This window comes from Crinia signifera, chromosome 5 (assembly GCF_055691185.1).
Source record: "Crinia signifera chromosome 5, ASM5569118v1, whole genome shotgun sequence".
Lineage (NCBI taxonomy): Eukaryota > Metazoa > Chordata > Amphibia > Anura > Myobatrachidae > Crinia > Crinia signifera.
The window spans coordinates 88,613,373-88,631,402 of NC_139221.1; the positions used below are offsets into that span (position 1 = coordinate 88,613,373).

General features: G+C 43.9%; 1 protein-coding gene across 8 annotated transcripts in view; it reads left to right on the forward strand.

Moving 5' to 3' along the window:
• ANKRD12 (ankyrin repeat domain 12) overlaps positions 1–18,030 on the forward strand; it is a 120,184-nt gene that overhangs the window by 53,143 nt on the left and 49,011 nt on the right. For 3 of the 8 annotated variants that reach the window (XM_083187632.1, XM_083187637.1, XM_083187639.1), the window contains exons 2-3: positions 6,071–6,193; positions 10,145–10,279. In XM_083187632.1, coding sequence (XP_083043758.1) covers positions 6,152–6,193; positions 10,145–10,279 — 177 coding nt within the window. In that variant the 5' untranslated portion in view covers positions 6,071–6,151. Of the gene's footprint in view, positions 1–6,070; positions 6,194–10,143; positions 10,280–10,398; positions 10,461–18,030 lie in introns of those variants that run through there. The other 5 variants (XM_083187636.1, XM_083187635.1, XM_083187634.1 and 2 more) reach the window with 3 other exon arrangements.

Genomic DNA, 18,030 nt, shown 5'->3' on the forward strand with positions numbered 1-18,030 from the left:
GATAAGGTGAATGTGATAGTGATAAACGTCCAGACCTAAAACAGCTGGCCCGGTCCCCTCCGCCGCGTGTGGTGTCAATGCAAGCAGCAAGAGTTTGGGGGAAGGAAGCCCAGCATCTCCGTAGGTGCCAGGCCTGCCCGGTGACGCCCCTTGCTGCACGGCGAACCCCTTTCCAATATTTAGCATTTTAACTATGAATAGTTATGCGCATGTACAGCAGCTGTGTGTGAGCGGCCACAGTAAACAATATGCAAAACAAGTGTACAAACCAACTGATTGTGCGCTAATTAAAGCAGCTTAGGGGTAGCAGACAATGGAGAACCACTCCACATACAAATACAATACCAACGGGTGTCTGATAGTTCCCAGAGCGCTTATGATTTATGATTTCTCTCTCGAATTAATAGAATGACCCCAAAAGAGAAAAAAAATGGAACAAGATAGTGTAATACTGTTTCACTATAATTAGTACATATAAGTTATGGAGAGTTTTTGACTCGTACCAAATGTATATGTCTACTTTGATTGTAGACAATAACGCTTGATTGAGGGGAATCTTTGTTCCACCAATGGATCCTCCTCTTATTTGCCCAATTCAGTGGATATACACATGACTTAATGTCTACAGATGGAATGCAGACAAATAAAGCATATGATGTTAAACAGACGTCCCTGGATGCTGATCGTCAGGTTTGAGTCCCTCGAGATCCTCCTCTGTGTCCACAAGTCACAAGCCGACTGGTTTTGATACTACTGTATCTTTCTCAAGGCGTGTCTCACATAAAACAAGGGGGGCTGGGCGATTCACCCATTGGAACGCCCAGGGCATTACCAGTGGCGGCTCCTGCTATTGGGCTGCAGGACTGCAGCCCCTCCAGTGAATATCAGGAGGTTTCCAGTGTTAAACAGACAGCCAGCATCAGAGCTCCGGTGTGCGCACCTGTTTGCAGGTGCACGCTCGCATTTGCGCTAGAGGGGGGTGCGCATTCTAAACGCGAGGGGGGTTGCAGGATCTACCTCTGGAGCTCTCTGCTGGCTGGCTGTCTGTGTCTCTCCCAGTCATCATGTGTCACATAATCACATGTCTTTCCTGTCAGGAGTCACAACACCAGGCTCTATTTGTGACCTCCTCTCATAGTTCAGAATGTAGTAGCTTCCTACTGCCCATCATACTGAAAACTCCTCCCCCACTTGGGCTGCCAGTACATGGAGCGATGACAGCAATAGCTTTTCAGCAGGAAGCCATTCTGTGCACATCACCAGAGCTACAGTGCTACAGGCAGCAGCCCAGCAGAAGCAAATCCGCTGCAGTGAGCATGCCCAGACTTCAGTGAATAACTCAGTGTGATGCCCGCTGGGCCCTATTCAATGCCTTCCCTGACAGCATTGAGCAGGGTATCGCGGCAGAACGAGCCCGACATCACTCATTGTCGGGCTCGTTCTGCCGAGATACCATGCTCAATGCTGTCGGGGACGACAGCATTGAATAGGGCATGACGGGAGGTGCTTGCCAGAGATTGAATATCTCCCTTAAAGTAGATTATCTGTATGTTGTGTTCTGTTTGCAATGAGCAGTACCCAGGCAATTGCAGCCCCCCTTAAGTCTAAAGGCAGGAGCTGCCACTGGGCATTACCATTAAATTTCTGGGCATTCTCATGGTACTTCCCCGATGTCGCGGGGTGGGGGGCGAGCAACTGACGTCAGCATCTGTTGCCAGTTTGCTTCACGCACAGAGGTGTCTCAGATCTGCGAGTGCTGGAGAGATCATTCGATGGTCGCCGACCATGGAATGATTTCTCCCCCACACCTAAGGCTGCAAATGGATGTTTATGCTAAACATCCATTCGCAGCCGTGCGGGGGATCGTGCAGGGGAGGGGGGGGGGCGTGGGGGGGTTGCCGTGTGGGCAGCGTCTGGTTTACTTTTTGCAGGTCAAACAGAATTTTCTTCCAAGTCTCCAACCTTTCCTTCGCCAAAACCACCGAACATCATTCTATGACCTCCAGCATGTTTAACTGTATGACAACTACTTATCTAACACGTCTGAATACACTTAGAACAAGCCAAAGTCTTCTGGTTCTGAAAAGTGCATATTTGGACTTGTATGTCCGAAATAGTTTTTCCATTGTTCCAGTGTCCAATACTGTTGTTCTTTGGCTCATCGAAGGTGTTTTACTTTAGTTACAGACATCCACCATGGTTTTCTACAAGCTATGCGACCAATAAACTACATTATGCGGGTTTCTTTTGACTATCGACTGATATTGGAGTTTTTCTAATCTAACGTAGTTCTTCTTTGATTGCAGTTGTTGGGAGTCTGCAATTTCTCTTACTCACTAAGATAATGTATTTATCTTCCCTTTTTTGATGTACACCTGGATCAGAACATATTTTATATGTTTGTATTGAGCTAATATATACCTTACACTAGACACTATATATATATATATATATATATATATATATATATATATATATATATATATATATATATATATATATATAATATACACACACACACACACAAGAGAGAAAGGAGAAAAAGCGCACCAGTGAGTATTTTAAAAGTAACAATTTACTGAAAAATATATATGCTCACATACATCGAGTAAAGGAATTGTCAGCTTGCCAGCAATAAAAGTAATTCGGCACATCAGCACGGTGAATGGATGGACACTGCGAGGAGGACACCGCTGGATACGGCGCCCACGCTGAGTAGATCTCAACCTCCAACACCGACCACACGCTGGAGAGCCTCCGACAGGACAGCCACACTTGTCAGGTGTGGCTGTCCTGTCGGAGGCTCTCCAGCGTATCCTGCGTGTTGTCAGTGTTGGAGGTTTAGATCTACTCGGCGTGGGCGCCGTATCCAGCGGTGTCCTCCTCGCAGTGTCCATCCATTCACCATGCTGATGTGCCGAATTACTTTTATTGCTGGCAAGCTGACAATTCCTTTACTCGATGTATGTGAGCATATATATTTTTCAGTAAAGTGTTACTGGTACTTGTTTCCTAGAACGGCCACAATCGTGAGTGATCGTGGCTCTTAATTAAGGGACACGATCCTCACGATGTGGCCGATTTTTTACAATTTTTTCCCTTTGAATGACAGAAATCGGGTCAATCGGTCGGTCGCGACCAATTAAAATCGGCCGCGATGCGACCGACCGATTCACCCGATTTTTCCATAGACTTCAATGTTAAAATATCTTTTAACATTGAAATCGGGAGGATCGCGTCGGTCTTGTGCCATTATAATGGCACAAGATTAGATGGACTTGATTAAGTCCATCTCACATAGGGAAAAATGATAAAAAAGGTGAAATGGGCCAATATGACCCATTTCACATTTTTTATGTGCCCGCCATGACCCCACGATAGACGTCAACCCGAAGCGTGGCGAGCGCAGCGAGCCCGCGAGGGGCGGCGGTACGCGTCCTCCGACCTTTTCATTCCCCTACTATCCACGTCGGCGTGGAGTTGAGAATATATAGTGTGGCGAGCGCAGCGAGCCACCGAGCCCGAAGCGTGGCGAGCGCAGCGTATACCTGTGAAGTTATACGCGTCCCCTCGCGGGGCTCGCTGCGCTCGCCACGCTTCGGGCTCGGTGGCTCGCTGCGCTCGCCACACTATATATTCTCAACTCCACGCCGACGTGGATAGTAGGGGAATGAAAAGGTCGGAGGACGCGTACCGCCGCCCCTCGCGGGCTCGCTGCGCTCGCCACGCTTCGGGTTGACGTCTATCGTGGGGTCTAGCCCACTTAGTAACATTTGGGGGGGCAATTGAAACAAATCTGGTGAAAAAAAAAAAAAATCGGGTGAAAAATCGGTCGGTCGGATCGGTCGCATCGTATGCGACCAAATCGCATGCGATGCGATCGATCCGATTTTTTATCTTACGACCACAACGATCTAAATCGTTGTGGCCGTGCTAGGAAACAAGTACCGTGTTACTTTTAAAATACTCACTGGTGCGCTTTTTCTCCTTTCTCTCTTGCAAATTTACTGTCTGACCTGTGGTGAGGGTCTGTGGAGAAACTGAGCTGCACACATCTTGGATTTGATTATCCTAATTGGACTTTGTACTTTTACAAACCTCAGAGGACTTTGCGCCTGGTAACCCCTTGTATCTTTTGTGTATGTGTATATATATATATATATTTGACAATAGGCCATAAATGTATAGTGTACGGGTCCCAAAGTCCCAGAAATGCTAGATATCTTTTTGGATTAGTAGGGTCTGTGATTTACTTCTATTTTCCTGACCTTTTCACCAATACTGCTAAATTAAACATTTGCGTGCATTTAGTTAAACACATTCTGAAATCTATACATACAAACAGCAGAATTTTGCTGTTTTTGTATATCAAACCCCCCCCCCCCCCCATATTTATTTTTATTGACAACGTGGTATCTTGCAGATCACATTGGATATGGTTGCCATGGAAACAGATGTGCAGTGTAAAGACAACGTAATTGTACTACTCATCGCTCTAGCAGGGGCTACTTCATCTCCCTCTGCTTCTCTGACAGTGTGGTCTGACAGCTAGCTCAGACTTTATTGCAGTAAGACGCAACCAGAGCACAACTGCATCATGATCTGTTGCTAGAATTCCTTTAGCTAGCTGGAGAGTGCACCAACCAGGAGATGTTTAAAAACCCGCACTGTTAGTGATAACTGAAGACTGGAGTTAGGAAAATACTAATATAGTCCTTGCATTTAAGGCTTGTCAACATTTGGCTTTCTTCATATTTGCTGGCAAACACTGTTATAGCATTCATGCAGTTGATGGCATTCTGAAAGAAATAAGCTTTTACAGCAGAAAGCTATCAGGAAACACATTTATAACTAGTGAATTGCTGCTGTTCTGCTCTGGTCATTCCCCCCCCCAAACCCCCCCCCCCCCCCCCCCCCCCCCTTTAATTTGTATTGGTTGTGGTGACCCTAGCCTAGAAGTTCCAGACTCTTTAGCACAATATTCAGTGCTTTTTTCTTTTTTTTTTTAGGTCCAGTATAATGTTTTCAATAATAAAATGTGGGTAATGCCAAAATCCTGTAGATGGTATCCTGATGCAATTCAATACAGCCTCCTAGTTATTTAAAACATTCTTTTAATCAAACAAAGAAACCAATCTATTATACCAGCAGATAGTATTATAAACAATTGTTACAATCTATAGCTACATCATTTTGAGCTGTTTAGTAGGGTTTCTGGGTTACCAATTTCCCATCAGTGTTTGAAAGTTATAAAGCTACAACATCCCAATCATGCTTTTCCAAGGTGTGTTCCATCTGTCTTTTTGTTGTGTTTGCATTTTGGTCATAAGCAGAAACCTAACTTTGTATAAATTTTGCAAAACATAAGTGCAAAACATTTTGCCTCGAAATTCCTTACAGTTGATTATGTAAGGCAGGCATTTCCAACGTGGCCCTCCAGATGTTGTGAAACTACACATCCCAGCATGCTTTGCAATCGTTTTAGCATTCTCTAATAGCAAAACTGTGGCAAAGCATGCTGGGATGTGTAGTTTCACAACATCTGGAGGGCCAACGTTGGACTTGCCTGATGTAAGGCAAGAGACCACATGTGGTAGATGTACTGGTTGCTTCTCTTTTATGTTGGGTGGAGAAAATCGTTTTGGGGTATAATTGGGTGAGGATTAAAAGATAGTCGCTAGATAGTCAATCGTTTTGAGACCAAATGTTCAAAAAGGGTCAGTAGGTTGTTTGGGTCAAAAGATTGACCACTAAATGCTAAATAACCGCTAAACATGTTTTGTATTACTTTAATCTTTATCCTCCAAATGCGTAACCCAAACTGTCCCCTCTGTCAGCCTTTACCTAACCCAAAAAGGAAAAACTGTCTCAACCTTTTTTGTGTTGACCTATTTGTGACCCTTTTCTACCTAAATCCATGTCGACAATGTAACACTCAATAGGTCAACAGGGTCAAAAGGTAGACTATATGTCTTGAATTTGGATCCAAAGCAATGAAAAGCCTCAGATTCAGTGGTTATCCCTGCTTTATGATCCGCTAAGCTTCACTCACTGCTTTTCAATTAAACAGATGCCGACACTGAAGTTTGGTGGACATAAAGCAGAGCATAAGAGCTGGGGCTGATGGAGCATTAAACAGAGAGAAAGATTGATGGGGCATAAAGCTGGAAGATCTATATTGCCACAGGTGAAGGTACAGTTAGACGTCTGTCACCCATCACTGTTGCAGATAGCCATTTGAACTTTAGACATTATAGTGTGTGACAAATTGTCAATCTTTCATTTTCCTGGCAATGTTATCTATCAAGGTGGTTTTTCCTCTTCCTTTGTCCTTGTGTCATGTCTTTACAGAGCTTAAAGCGCTGTGCATCTGATGTAATTCTGTTAAATTGTTCAACAGCTGTGTTTGACTGGGTTGGTATAACTCTAGTCATATTTTAATATAAGGTGATTGATTCCATATTTGTACTTGTTACTATTTTTTGTTTTTTAAGATGTCGTAGTTCTTTGCAAGATTGAAAACACACATCCGAATGGTGCAACAATTCAATTGCTCAGTCAAGCACCATTTGCTGGCTACCGGCACAATCAACAATTGAATCCCCCCGTGCCCCATATAATCTATCTCTTATTATTGGCTTTTGACAGTGTGCTGGGAGTAACTTCTGTGTGTTTTTTTGTCTACTTTAATTTCACCCTTTCACACGACTGTCTCAAACTATGGGCAGTATTCAATGAGAAAAATTCTCCGTGCATGGCGAGAGATTTTTTTCTCTCGCCATGCACTCACCCTGTTCCGGAGGGCTCGCTGCCACTCCTGCTCCCACTATTTAATGTGGTTAAGACTCGCCGCCTCTCGCGGCGAGTCTTAACCCCTGCAGCGGACGAGCGTCCGCGGCAAGGAGCTGGCAGGGAGCCGGGGGACAGTGGCAGCCAGGGAGATTAAAGTCTCCCTGGCTGCCCCAGAACATATGTGGAGGGGAGGAGGGCTCCTCGGGACCCAGGCAGCACAAGCTGCCCCCCGCCCCCCCCCCTATAGCCAGCGGGGGACCCAGTATTCACTGCACCCGATCGTGCATATGTAATGATCGGGTGCAGTGAATATATGAATATCTAATGAGCGGCTCGAGAGCTCCGGCCCCCTACTGGCTGCTCTGTGTAAAAATTTTTTTTTTTTATTAAATATATATATATTCATGTGCTATAAGCACATGAATAAAAATAACATGCCCCTTCACCGAAAAAAAATCCTGATTTTTTTTACACCAAAATAAAAAAAAAGTTCACATTCGAATTGCTACACGGAGAGACACGGCGAATATCACTTAAAAAGACGGCGAAAATATCACATTGAATAGGGTGGTTCACTTTTGGAGAGCAAAATGCTCCTTCCAACGCGAAAATAGCACAAACTCGCCATAAAACGGCAAATTTTTCTCATTGAATACTGCCCTATAAATTGAGCTGAGCAACTTTACTTCTGAGTGGAGAATTCAAATACCCTTGATAATACAGTAATTCTCTGCGATCAGGCTTTTCAAGGACAAAAAAACCCATTAAAAGGCACTTATTAAATTGCGAAAACAAGTTTTGCAATAATTTATGCTGTCAAAACCAGAAAACACTTGTCCCACTCCAAAAGTGAATTGATTATTGGCCAATTTAAATCTTGTATTCCTGACATTTTTACCTCCTTTTACCTAATAATTTTCACCAAGTTGATCACCTGCTATGAGGTAGGGGCGACAATCTTTTTTTTCCATCCTGGGACTCCTAGAAAACGCTCAATCTTGGGATTCCTCGAATCCAGGGATTGAAATATGGATTGCTGTAGAGAGTAGGTGGTGTGGGGAGCAGTGTAGAGCAGCAAATGAGTCTGTGTAGGGAGCTCGGTAGCAGAGCGAGGCACCTGTTCCCAAGAATGGGTGCTACACTTACTGAGGTGTAGACATTGACACTCACCTTATTATTTGTTGACCTATTGCCAATGTCAACCTTTTTTATTGGTCTACCTAGACATCTGTGATTTGTACCACACCCATTTAAAATGGCGCTGGCCCTGTCTGTGTGTTTATGGCTGTCCACCTAAGTGTAATATACACCGGTGACACTGGAGCCGCACAGCTGGGTAGCATCTGAGCCAAGTGCTGCTAGTGCTCGCTGGGAATTTAATACTGACCATTAAATAGCTGCTTCTTCGCAAGTCGTGATGCAAGCCCTGTTTTTGCAGCTACTTGAATTTTTCCCTGTGTAGCCTTTTACAAGAAGATGTACAGTGTTCCCAGGTGTACAACTCCTGTACCTGGTAGTCCTGCTTTTCTCTTAAATCATTTTTTTTTCTTCTTGTGCTTGCTAATTAACTCCATAAGATTAAATTAATGCACTGTTCATATTTTATATTAATGTTATTTAAATAGCACTTTTCTCCTAATAGGACTCAAAGTGTCTGCATTAGCCTTTTACAGCACAAAATAGTCTTGAGTCTAAATATATGTGAAATTTCCTGAGCGCTCCTTTCTTCTCTCTCTTTCTCTCTCTCTCTCTCTTTCTCTCTCTCTCTTTCTCTCTCTCTCTCTCTCTCTCTCTCGTTAGTCATTTTGAAAGGAAAAGCAGAGACCCAAGACTACATTGTCAGTGTGTGATGTCAATGTGGCTCTTTAATCAGTCTAGTAGTTGTGGTTACATTATTAAATAGCACTGATTTTGTGTTCAAATGTGGTAACAGAGTAGAGGAAAACAATAATTGTAACAATTCTCCAGCCTAAAGGAGCACAACCCTTCCATTCAATACTGTATGACTCAACCCTCACTATATGGGGTTGATTCAATTCAGCACTCTGTGAATAGCAGCGGGTGGGATTTCTTTGTAGCTAATCAAATTGATGCGCTTTAATTTTAGAGGGTGCTGGTACTTTCAGTTCAGTAGCGAGAACAGTCATTCTCCAACTTAAATGCTGCGGAAATCTACTAGTTGGACTTAAGGGCCCCATAAATCAGCAATTAATTGTGACAATTTTCAGATATGGAGATGATTGCCACAATTAATTTTAGATGTGTGGGCTCCCCCTTTTGGCAATCCCAATCAAAATCGCCAATCGATTGCTTAATCAGGTTTTTAAACCTGTTTAATAATCTGGTATTATCTGCAGATCTTTTTTATATGTGTGGGCATTCCCAATTCGTCTTCTTCATCTATTTACATTATGAACAGCAATCGATTGGGCAATTTCCAGATATGAAGATGCAATCTTTAGATGGAAAAATCTGCCGATCACTGAAATAAATCTGTAATGTGTGGGCAAAGTCAGATAGATTGTAAAATCCATTTATCTGGCCAAAAAATCCCTGTATCTGGAAATCCATAAATTGTGATTGCTGATGTATGGGGCCCATTAAGTGTGCTGATTTGAATAGTTTCCGGGAGCTCCCTCTTGGCGGCATTCACAGCACGCTGAATTAAATTGACTCCGCCTTCGTTTGATCTTCTGCACACCAAGCAACCTGGCATTTCGGCTATATGGAAAAACCTTTCAAACTGTGCCGCCACCCATTTTAACCTGTGTCGAAGAGGCAGTGTGAAAGGGTTCTAACTAAAGCCCCATACACACTACACAAGTCCTCATCAGCGCCGATATTGGCGACGGCGGGGTGCCAGCATCTGCAGGTGCATACACACTTGCCGATGACGGGAAGGAGGGACAGTGCCCCCCCCCCAAGCTGATCGGGTTCAGATGAGGGAGAGGGTCGTTAACAGTGTGGAGTGTACACACTAGGCGATATTGTAAACAGTATTGCCTAGTGTGTATTGGGCTTTACACTTCCCCAAGACTGTATACTCTCACGAGTAGGCCTTGTACTATCTTGGTCCTAGCACTACTTTTTCCTTGTCTGCAATGCTCCCACAGTCAGCAATTTTGAACTGTTCTATCCACTTGTCCAGATGATTCAGTGCAACTGTTCATCATCTCCATCTCACTGTTTGATTTTTTTTTTTTTTTTTTACCCATATTGTATATACAGTCTATTTGAACCTCTTTCTAATTATAATGTATTTTTTTCTGTATATCTACAGATGTACTAGCAATGGGAAAAGATGAGACTTATCATATTTGTATTTTAATAACATTTACTTCTTTCCCCTTAGGCACATAATGATCAAGCTGTTTGGGTCTGGAAACTGATTATTAAGATGCCCAAAACATTGTCAATGAAAGTCATTCAAAGTGAGAATTCTGACAGTGACTGCAACATCATGGTCGAGAAACCCACTGGGCGAAAGGTAAGCGGAGCAGTTCTCTCTACAAATAGTACAGATTCAAGGCACCAGATGTTTTCATTTGCTTTTCTATTAAATAGGTTGTTTTTGTGAAATATATCCTATTTTTTCCATGTCTCCAGCAGCTGGCTCTAGATGTTCCGGATGTCTTTCTGTGCTTGCTGGAATGCATGGAAAACAGCTGGTGGGTTTTTTTGGAAAAAAATTCTGTAACTCAGCACATAGGGCTTTTATTGTTATGAATTAATTGGATAAGCAGGTCAACACGCATAATATAAACCCCATTGCATTGGTTTTGTTTTTTGTCTACGTTTCTATTTATTAATTTACCCTAGTGCTTTTTCTGCAAGTCAGCCCTAAAAATATAGCGTCAATTTTTTTTGTAAATACACATAAAGGGGTAAAATGGCTTTCGTGGATGCAGTTCTAGATCAGGATGTAAGGGAAAACTTATGATGTCTGCACTACCATAATTGGCTTGTATGTGCACAGCGATGTCTGGTAGCAATGTGGTCAAATGGAAACCAGCATAAAACTAAGGAGGCTGAGCCTTTTTACTCTGTACATGGAGAATTTTGGAAACCAGTATCTTTAAATTTATTAAAATAGCCCTGTTTATCTCGCCGCGGACTTTGCACCTTGAGCCGTGACATTATTAATTGTAATCTCTATTTACAAACTAAGGGTATATTCAATTAAAGTCTGATCCATTCTTTTGTCGAATGGATCTGACTTGGGCTATTCAATTAGCAGCCAAATCGGACTTTTTGGATTTGGCTGCTGCTGCTCACCTGGCCAGGATGAGCAGCGAAGGCAGAGGGACAGCATCAGGTGAGCTGCTCTTGTCCGGCTGTAGGACCGGGCAGGAGGACGGCACCAGATGAGCTGCTGCTGCTCACCCGTTGCCATCCTCCCTGCCTCAATTCGACTTTTTTTAAAGTTGGTTTGAAATTGCCGGAAACGGGACCAAAACCTGTCTGATTTGGCCCAGTTTCAGACAACAGCAGGCAGATTGGCTGCTATTCCACCAATCCACCTGGTTTCCAACAGGTTGGAGCATTCTGAATTGTCGGGGAAAAAAAAAAACATTTATTGAATAGCTCAGATACCCTTCCAACCTATTCAAGCCAGAAACTGCCATCTGATAAGACGGCAGTTCCTACAGCGATTGAATATACCCCATAGAAGTAAAATAGAGGCAAATCTATATAGACCAGGAATTGCGCCAGGCTTCTTAAACCACATGGTGGAAAAGGGACAGATGTATGAGGACACATCTGTACATGGGCAGAGGTGGTCTGCTAATGCTCTTCCCAGCAATCTTGAACTGTAAACACCGTACCATTGAGACTGAAATCAATTAAGACCACTAGGATATCAAATACGAATGAAATCACTGATGCATTGTACACATCTAGCATGTCCTTGCTAATACCTTTAAAAAAGTTTAGTCGCTGGTCAGAGGAGCATACTCCTACGACCAGCAACTTCCCCAGCCTCTTCTCCCAGCAGTGTGTCATTTTCATCAGCGACCATCTCTGAATGTAGATGTGTTTATCTAGATGACATTCTCAGTTTGTGTAATTTACTAATGATCTTAAACGCTTCTCTGACAACGTTTTAGTCATCATCATTAATGCACATGTTTTAACAAAATGCTTCTTTTTTATTTTGTGTTTGATACTGTTCAAATAAATTATACATGGAAGCCTCAGTACTTTTAAATACTTTATTGGTCTGGAGAGGTCGGTATGCTATAGGAGAAAGAGGTCTGCTAGTTATCCTTAAAATCCTAATCACATTTGCATCTCCTCTTGAATAGCTGCTTTTCACCGATCTTCTTTTTCTAAAATGATTGGACCTAAAAAAAAAGGGCTGAAGCATCTCTAATATGAGACCTTCATTAGAAGTAGGGGAAGGCACTGTGGTTTAAAAAAAAAATGTCTTCATGTGTATTTATTCTGCTCCAGGTTTTTTCATTTAGCTTTTAGAGCTCCAGCCATTGATGTAGAAGTATAAATGGAAATTAACATCCCCCTGTACTGGGTACTTCACATGCATTATGTCAGGGTAACCTTGTTGAAGAGAAGCTCTTTGTTTTGTGAACAGTGAATATAGAGCTGCTTCTTTCAGTGTTCTCTGAGGACATCTCTGTGGGTTCATTGTATAAACGTTGTGAGAGGTTTTCTACAGTTGCAGATATTTGTACATGCTAGATTTAGGTTTTATTTATGTGTGCATTTGCCTTTTGCATCCTCATTCTGCAGGTGGATATTTGACACAGCAGGGTGCCTCTGTTTTATTCAAATCTCAGGCCTATTTTGCCAAAGGTTTATCTTTTTAGAATAATGCTGAAAAACGTATAGGCTAAATCTGTCTCTTGTCTGCATGTATTTTACCAGTTGGACACAGCCTTATATTTAAATGTACTGCAGTGAAATTTTAACCATTCGAATGCCAGTGGTGCTGTGAGCGATCCTCAAAATATCTGCTAAAACACGTCCAGCATCACTCGCAGCGACTGTTCTTCTAGTATAAATACAAATACAACCAAGTCAATTAATTGGAGTTTAGTTAAATATTGCACCCATAAAAGAACAGTCTCTGTGAGCGGCGCTGGCATTTTTAATGAATATTTTGAGGATCTCTCACAGCAAAATTGGCACTCAAAGGGTCACACCTATTTTGACAAATTCCCTTGCCATTCAAAGGGTTAAGTTTTTGAAAACGTTTGTATCATTGGATACAAAAGGAATTCACTGCTCCTATTATACACTATGCATTAGACATTAGGGCAAAAAATGGAAAAGAATGAAGCTAATGGTGAAAATCAGTAAGTGATGGCAACTTATTAACATGGATATATCAGGCAGGCACCGTGGCACTAACATTTTTTACCTTAATGATGGTCTTGTGCTTTTACAGTTCTTAGATGTTCTTTATTTGTGACAGTTGTTTCAAGTCATCAAACAAAAATGTATTGTAAACCTCTGAACACCAGGGCTGGATTGCATGGGTCGGTCACTACTCCTACAGGAGTCTGGGGCATCGGAAAGGGGAAAGTCAAAAGTGTAGCCAGTGGCACCACAAGGGGTTATTTGCCCCCTTATACTGCTTTAACATAGCTATTGCCTAATCAGACCCAGGCTCTCGATCCAGGCTCTGACCTGGTTCCGGCGCATTCACATTATACACAGGAGTCAGGACAATCAGGTTTAACCCTTATAACCTGGATCATTATGCTGGGTTGGTCAACCCGGGTTATTCAGTGTAGCGCTTTCACACCTCACCCCAATCCAGGTTGACCAAACAGCAACCTGACAGTTACTGCGGCGTACAGTGCGATATGAAAGGGGTATTAGTTACTCTTTGCATAAAAGCGGAAGCAAAGAAGAAGCAAGTACCTACAGACCAGTGAGCCTTCCATCAGTAGTAGGGAAATTAATGGAAACACTATTAAAAGAAAGAATAGTGGAATATCTTAAATTAAACAATTTACAGGATCCAAAACAGCATGGTTTTACTGCAGGGAGATCATGCCAAACAAATCTCATTGACTTTTTGGTACTTGTTTCCTAGCACGACCACAACGATCTTGATCTGGGGCATCGCAGGTAAAAAAATCGCGTCGGTACCATCGCATGCAATTTTTTAGCCCGCATGCGATGCGACCGACGCGATTTTTTTACCTGCGACTAAAGTCTAGATATGCCACATCTACAGCCCCCCCTTCATCTAGTATTTTGGTCATGGAGTCAAAAAAGTCAGTACTTGTTTCCTAGCACGGCCACAATCGCGGGTAATTTTTAATGGTATACGATGCGACCGACGCGATGCCCGCGATTTCCCATAGAAAAAGTCAAAATCGCGTCGGTCGCATCGTATGCGGCTAAAATAAGCATAAGATGGTACCGACGCGATGCCCGCGATTTCCCATAGGGAACAATGTTAAATGCCTCAATTTACCCAAATCAACATAGGGAACAATGTTAAATGGGCCAGAGACTCCCCAAAAAAACCCTGACCAGTGAAATGGCCCCCCAAAAATAGTTAACGCCACCCCACGATCAACGTGAACCCGAAGCATGGCGAGCGCAGCGAGCACGCGAGGGGCGGCGGTACGTGTCCTCCGACCTTTTCATACCCCCACTATCCACGTCGGAGTGGAGTTGCGAATAGATAGTGTGGCGAGCGCAGCGAGCTTCACAGGTATCCGCGTCCCCTCGCGGGGCTCGCCACGCTTCGGGCTCGGTGGCTCGCTGCGCTCGCCACACTATTCTATTCTCAACTCCACGCCGACGTGGATAGTGGGGGAATGAAAAGGTCGGAGGATGCGTACCGCCGCCCCTCGCGGGCTCGCTGCGCTCGCCACGCTTCGGGTTCACGTTGATCGTGGGGTGGCGTTAACTATTTTTGGGGGGCCATTTCACTGGTCAGGGGGGTTTTTGGGAGTCTCTGGCCCATTTAACATTGTTCCCTATGTTGATTTGGGTAAATTGAGGCATTTAACATTGTTCCCTATGGGAAATCGCGGGCATCGCGTCGGTACCATCTTATGCTTATTTTAGCCGCATACGATGCGACCGACGCGATTTTGACTTTTTCTATGGGAAATCGCGGGCATCGCGTCGGTCGCATCGTATACCATTAAAAATTACCCGCGATTGTGGCCGTGCTAGGAAACAAGTACTGACTTTTTTGACTCCATGACCAAAATACTAGATGAAGGGGGGGCTGTAGATGTGGCATATCTAGACTTTAGTAAGGCATTTGACACTGTCACGCATCGCAGACTGCTAAATAAACTTGAAAGTGTGGGATTGGATTATAAAACAATTAAATGGACAAGAACCTGGTTACAGGATAGGAAACAGACAGTTGTAGTAAATGGAGTGCATTCTATGGAGGGACATGTTACCAGTGGAGTACCCCAGGGATCTGTACTTGGACCAGTGCTCTTTAATATCTTTGTTAGTGACATTGCAAATGGTATTGAAGGGAAAGTAGGCGCGTAGGCGCACGTGCTCCAGAAATGGGGGCGTGGCCACTCAAAGGGGACTTGTCTTCAAGTGCAGTGTACCACACCACATATCCAGATTTTCAAAAATTAGGACATCAGTCCATCATTGCAAAAACATTTATAGGCACACCTAAGATACAACATTACCGTATAGTCCACACCAGTGGTCACCAACCCGTCACTCGCGAGCTAGCAGTAGCTTGTGGTGGAGGTTTCTCGACCACTGCATCGCAGAAAGGAGGCACACAGTTCCTGCAGGTCTCTGTCAGTGGCGAGCACAGCCTGCCTGCTGCACTATGATCCGCATGCTTAGTAGTCAGCACCCGTCTCACCGCATCCTGCTGCTGTGCGGTCATCAGCTGCTGCCCTGTGACTAGACAGTCAGCCAATCAGAGCTCACGGGCCATCAGCAATCAGGAGCCGGCCCGCGAGCTTTGATTTGCTGATGACCCAGTCATGGAAGTGAGGGGATTGAGAATGAGATTCGCAATGTGAGGGGAAGCAGCGGCAGAGGAGGAGGAGAAGGAGACTCCATGGTGGAGGCAGACAGGACAAAACAACCAGGCCAGCCAGCAGGGGGACACGGGACTCTCCTCCACCCAGCAGCAGCAGGAGCAACAATGGTGAGTTGTACTGCTGCTGGCAGTGGGGGCATATCTGGCACCGTGGGGGCATATGTGTATCTCTCACTATTTGGGCATATGTATATCTGGCACTGCACTATTGGGGGCATATGTGTATCACACACACATTTTCATTGACCGCAACCCATGTGGCTACACCCATTTTTTGGTGCGCTCACACAGTACCGACAGAATTATTTAGAATGGCACCACAATCGGGTGGGCATTGTGTAACTTGCACTACTGGTGGCATATGTATATATGGCACAGAGTCTACTATACACCACAATACGCTGCAATACCTCACTACACTAAATCCCTCTAAATGCTATACTATATTGGGGAGTTTGACTGTGGTGGTACACCTGTCAAACCATAACGCAGGCAAGCTCACGGAGGACAGAAACCTCCCGTGATGCAGAAGGTTTACAATTACATTACAGCTTGTGCAGGGAAGAGATCTTTTCACTCTCCACTCCCTCCAGCTCAGTGCCCAAAGTCTGCAGCACACTGTGCCCTGCTCCTGCCCATAGCCCACATCAGCCCAGCTTCTGCCTGCTGCAAACAATACTGTTAGTGTAAACGGAATGACACCATATCTCCACTGGCCTTGCCCAGAGCTCCATTCACCCTGTAACAAAGCATATAACAGCCGGGCAGACCTGGGATGGGTCTCTTCCTCAGAACGGGAGTGATTAATCAGGTTAGGTGGGAAGGCTGCACTGTGGCAGAGGAAATGAAGACTGCATGCCTGGTCCTGCAGAAACTGTCCCCTAAAGGATGGCCTCCCCTGCTACATCCTGAATTGCCTGCAGTGACTGAGAGATCCATAAAACAATTTAAGTGGGTGCACTGTAAATATGGGGACACATTTGATGGTGTGGCCAGGTAGGTAGTATGGATGTAGCCACAATATTATCGCAAAGGTGGGAGAACAGAAAAGAGGAGGAATAGTGGGAGGAATACTATTGCATATTTTACCACACACCATAATGCCCATTACATATTATACCAAACACTGTAATGCCCATTACATATTATGCCACACAGTGTAATGCCCATTACATATAATACCACATGCCATAATGCCTATTACATATTATGCCACATAAGTGCTACTTATCTACATGCTCATTGCTATGGGTTTCTTGCTTGCTGCCAGAGGTGTCATGCTTCATGCCAGGCATCCAGAAAAAACTTGAGGCAGCTCGCTCCTGATTGGCTGCTGAACCATCTCAAGTTTTGAAATGGCAGCGCTGTGGACATTCTCTGATGCAGCAGCCGGGTTAGTTGTCCCATGCTTTGCCTGGATACTGCCATTATCTCAAGCCACCACTCTGCCCATGTAGATCCGCTTTCTGGCAAATCTGGTTGCCAGGAAGCAGAGTCTGGTTGGCGTGGCAACCTGGCCCCCAGGTTTCGTCAAGCCCTGGCTTAGTGCATCTGGCCATTAATCCTAACTAAAGGATGCAGACCTATTAGTACCTAATTGCTTGTCCTAAATCACCCCATCCCTCCTGCAGAGCAATGTTGTACTGCTTGGGTCTGTAATTACAAATTCACTTCAGGATTCAAATTAAATTCAGTCCCAAAGTTTTACATTAAGCAACAGTGCATCCGGAAAGTATTCACAGTTCTTTACTTTTTCCACATTTTGTTATGTTACAACTTTATTCCAAAATGGGATACATTCTTTTTTTTCTCAAAATTCTACGTGCTCATAATGCCATTGTGAAAACATTTTTTGGAGAGATTTTTGCAAATTTATTAAAAATGTAAAAATACTAAGAAATCACATGAACATAAGTATTCAGAGCCTTTGCTCAACGCTTTGTTGATCCACTTTTTGGAAGCAATCATATCTTTAAATCTTTTTGAATATGATGCCACAAGCTTGGCAAACCAATCTTTGCATCAATGCACAGTAATTTTCAGATCTCTCCAGAGATGTTCGGGATCGGATTCAAGTCTGGGCTCAAGGACAGTCACAGAGTTGTCCTTAAGCCACTCCTTTGATATCTTGGATGTGTGCTTAGGGTTGTTGCCCTACTAAAAAGATGAACAGTGGCCCCAGTCTGAGGTCAAGAGCATTCTGGAGCAGGTTTTCATTG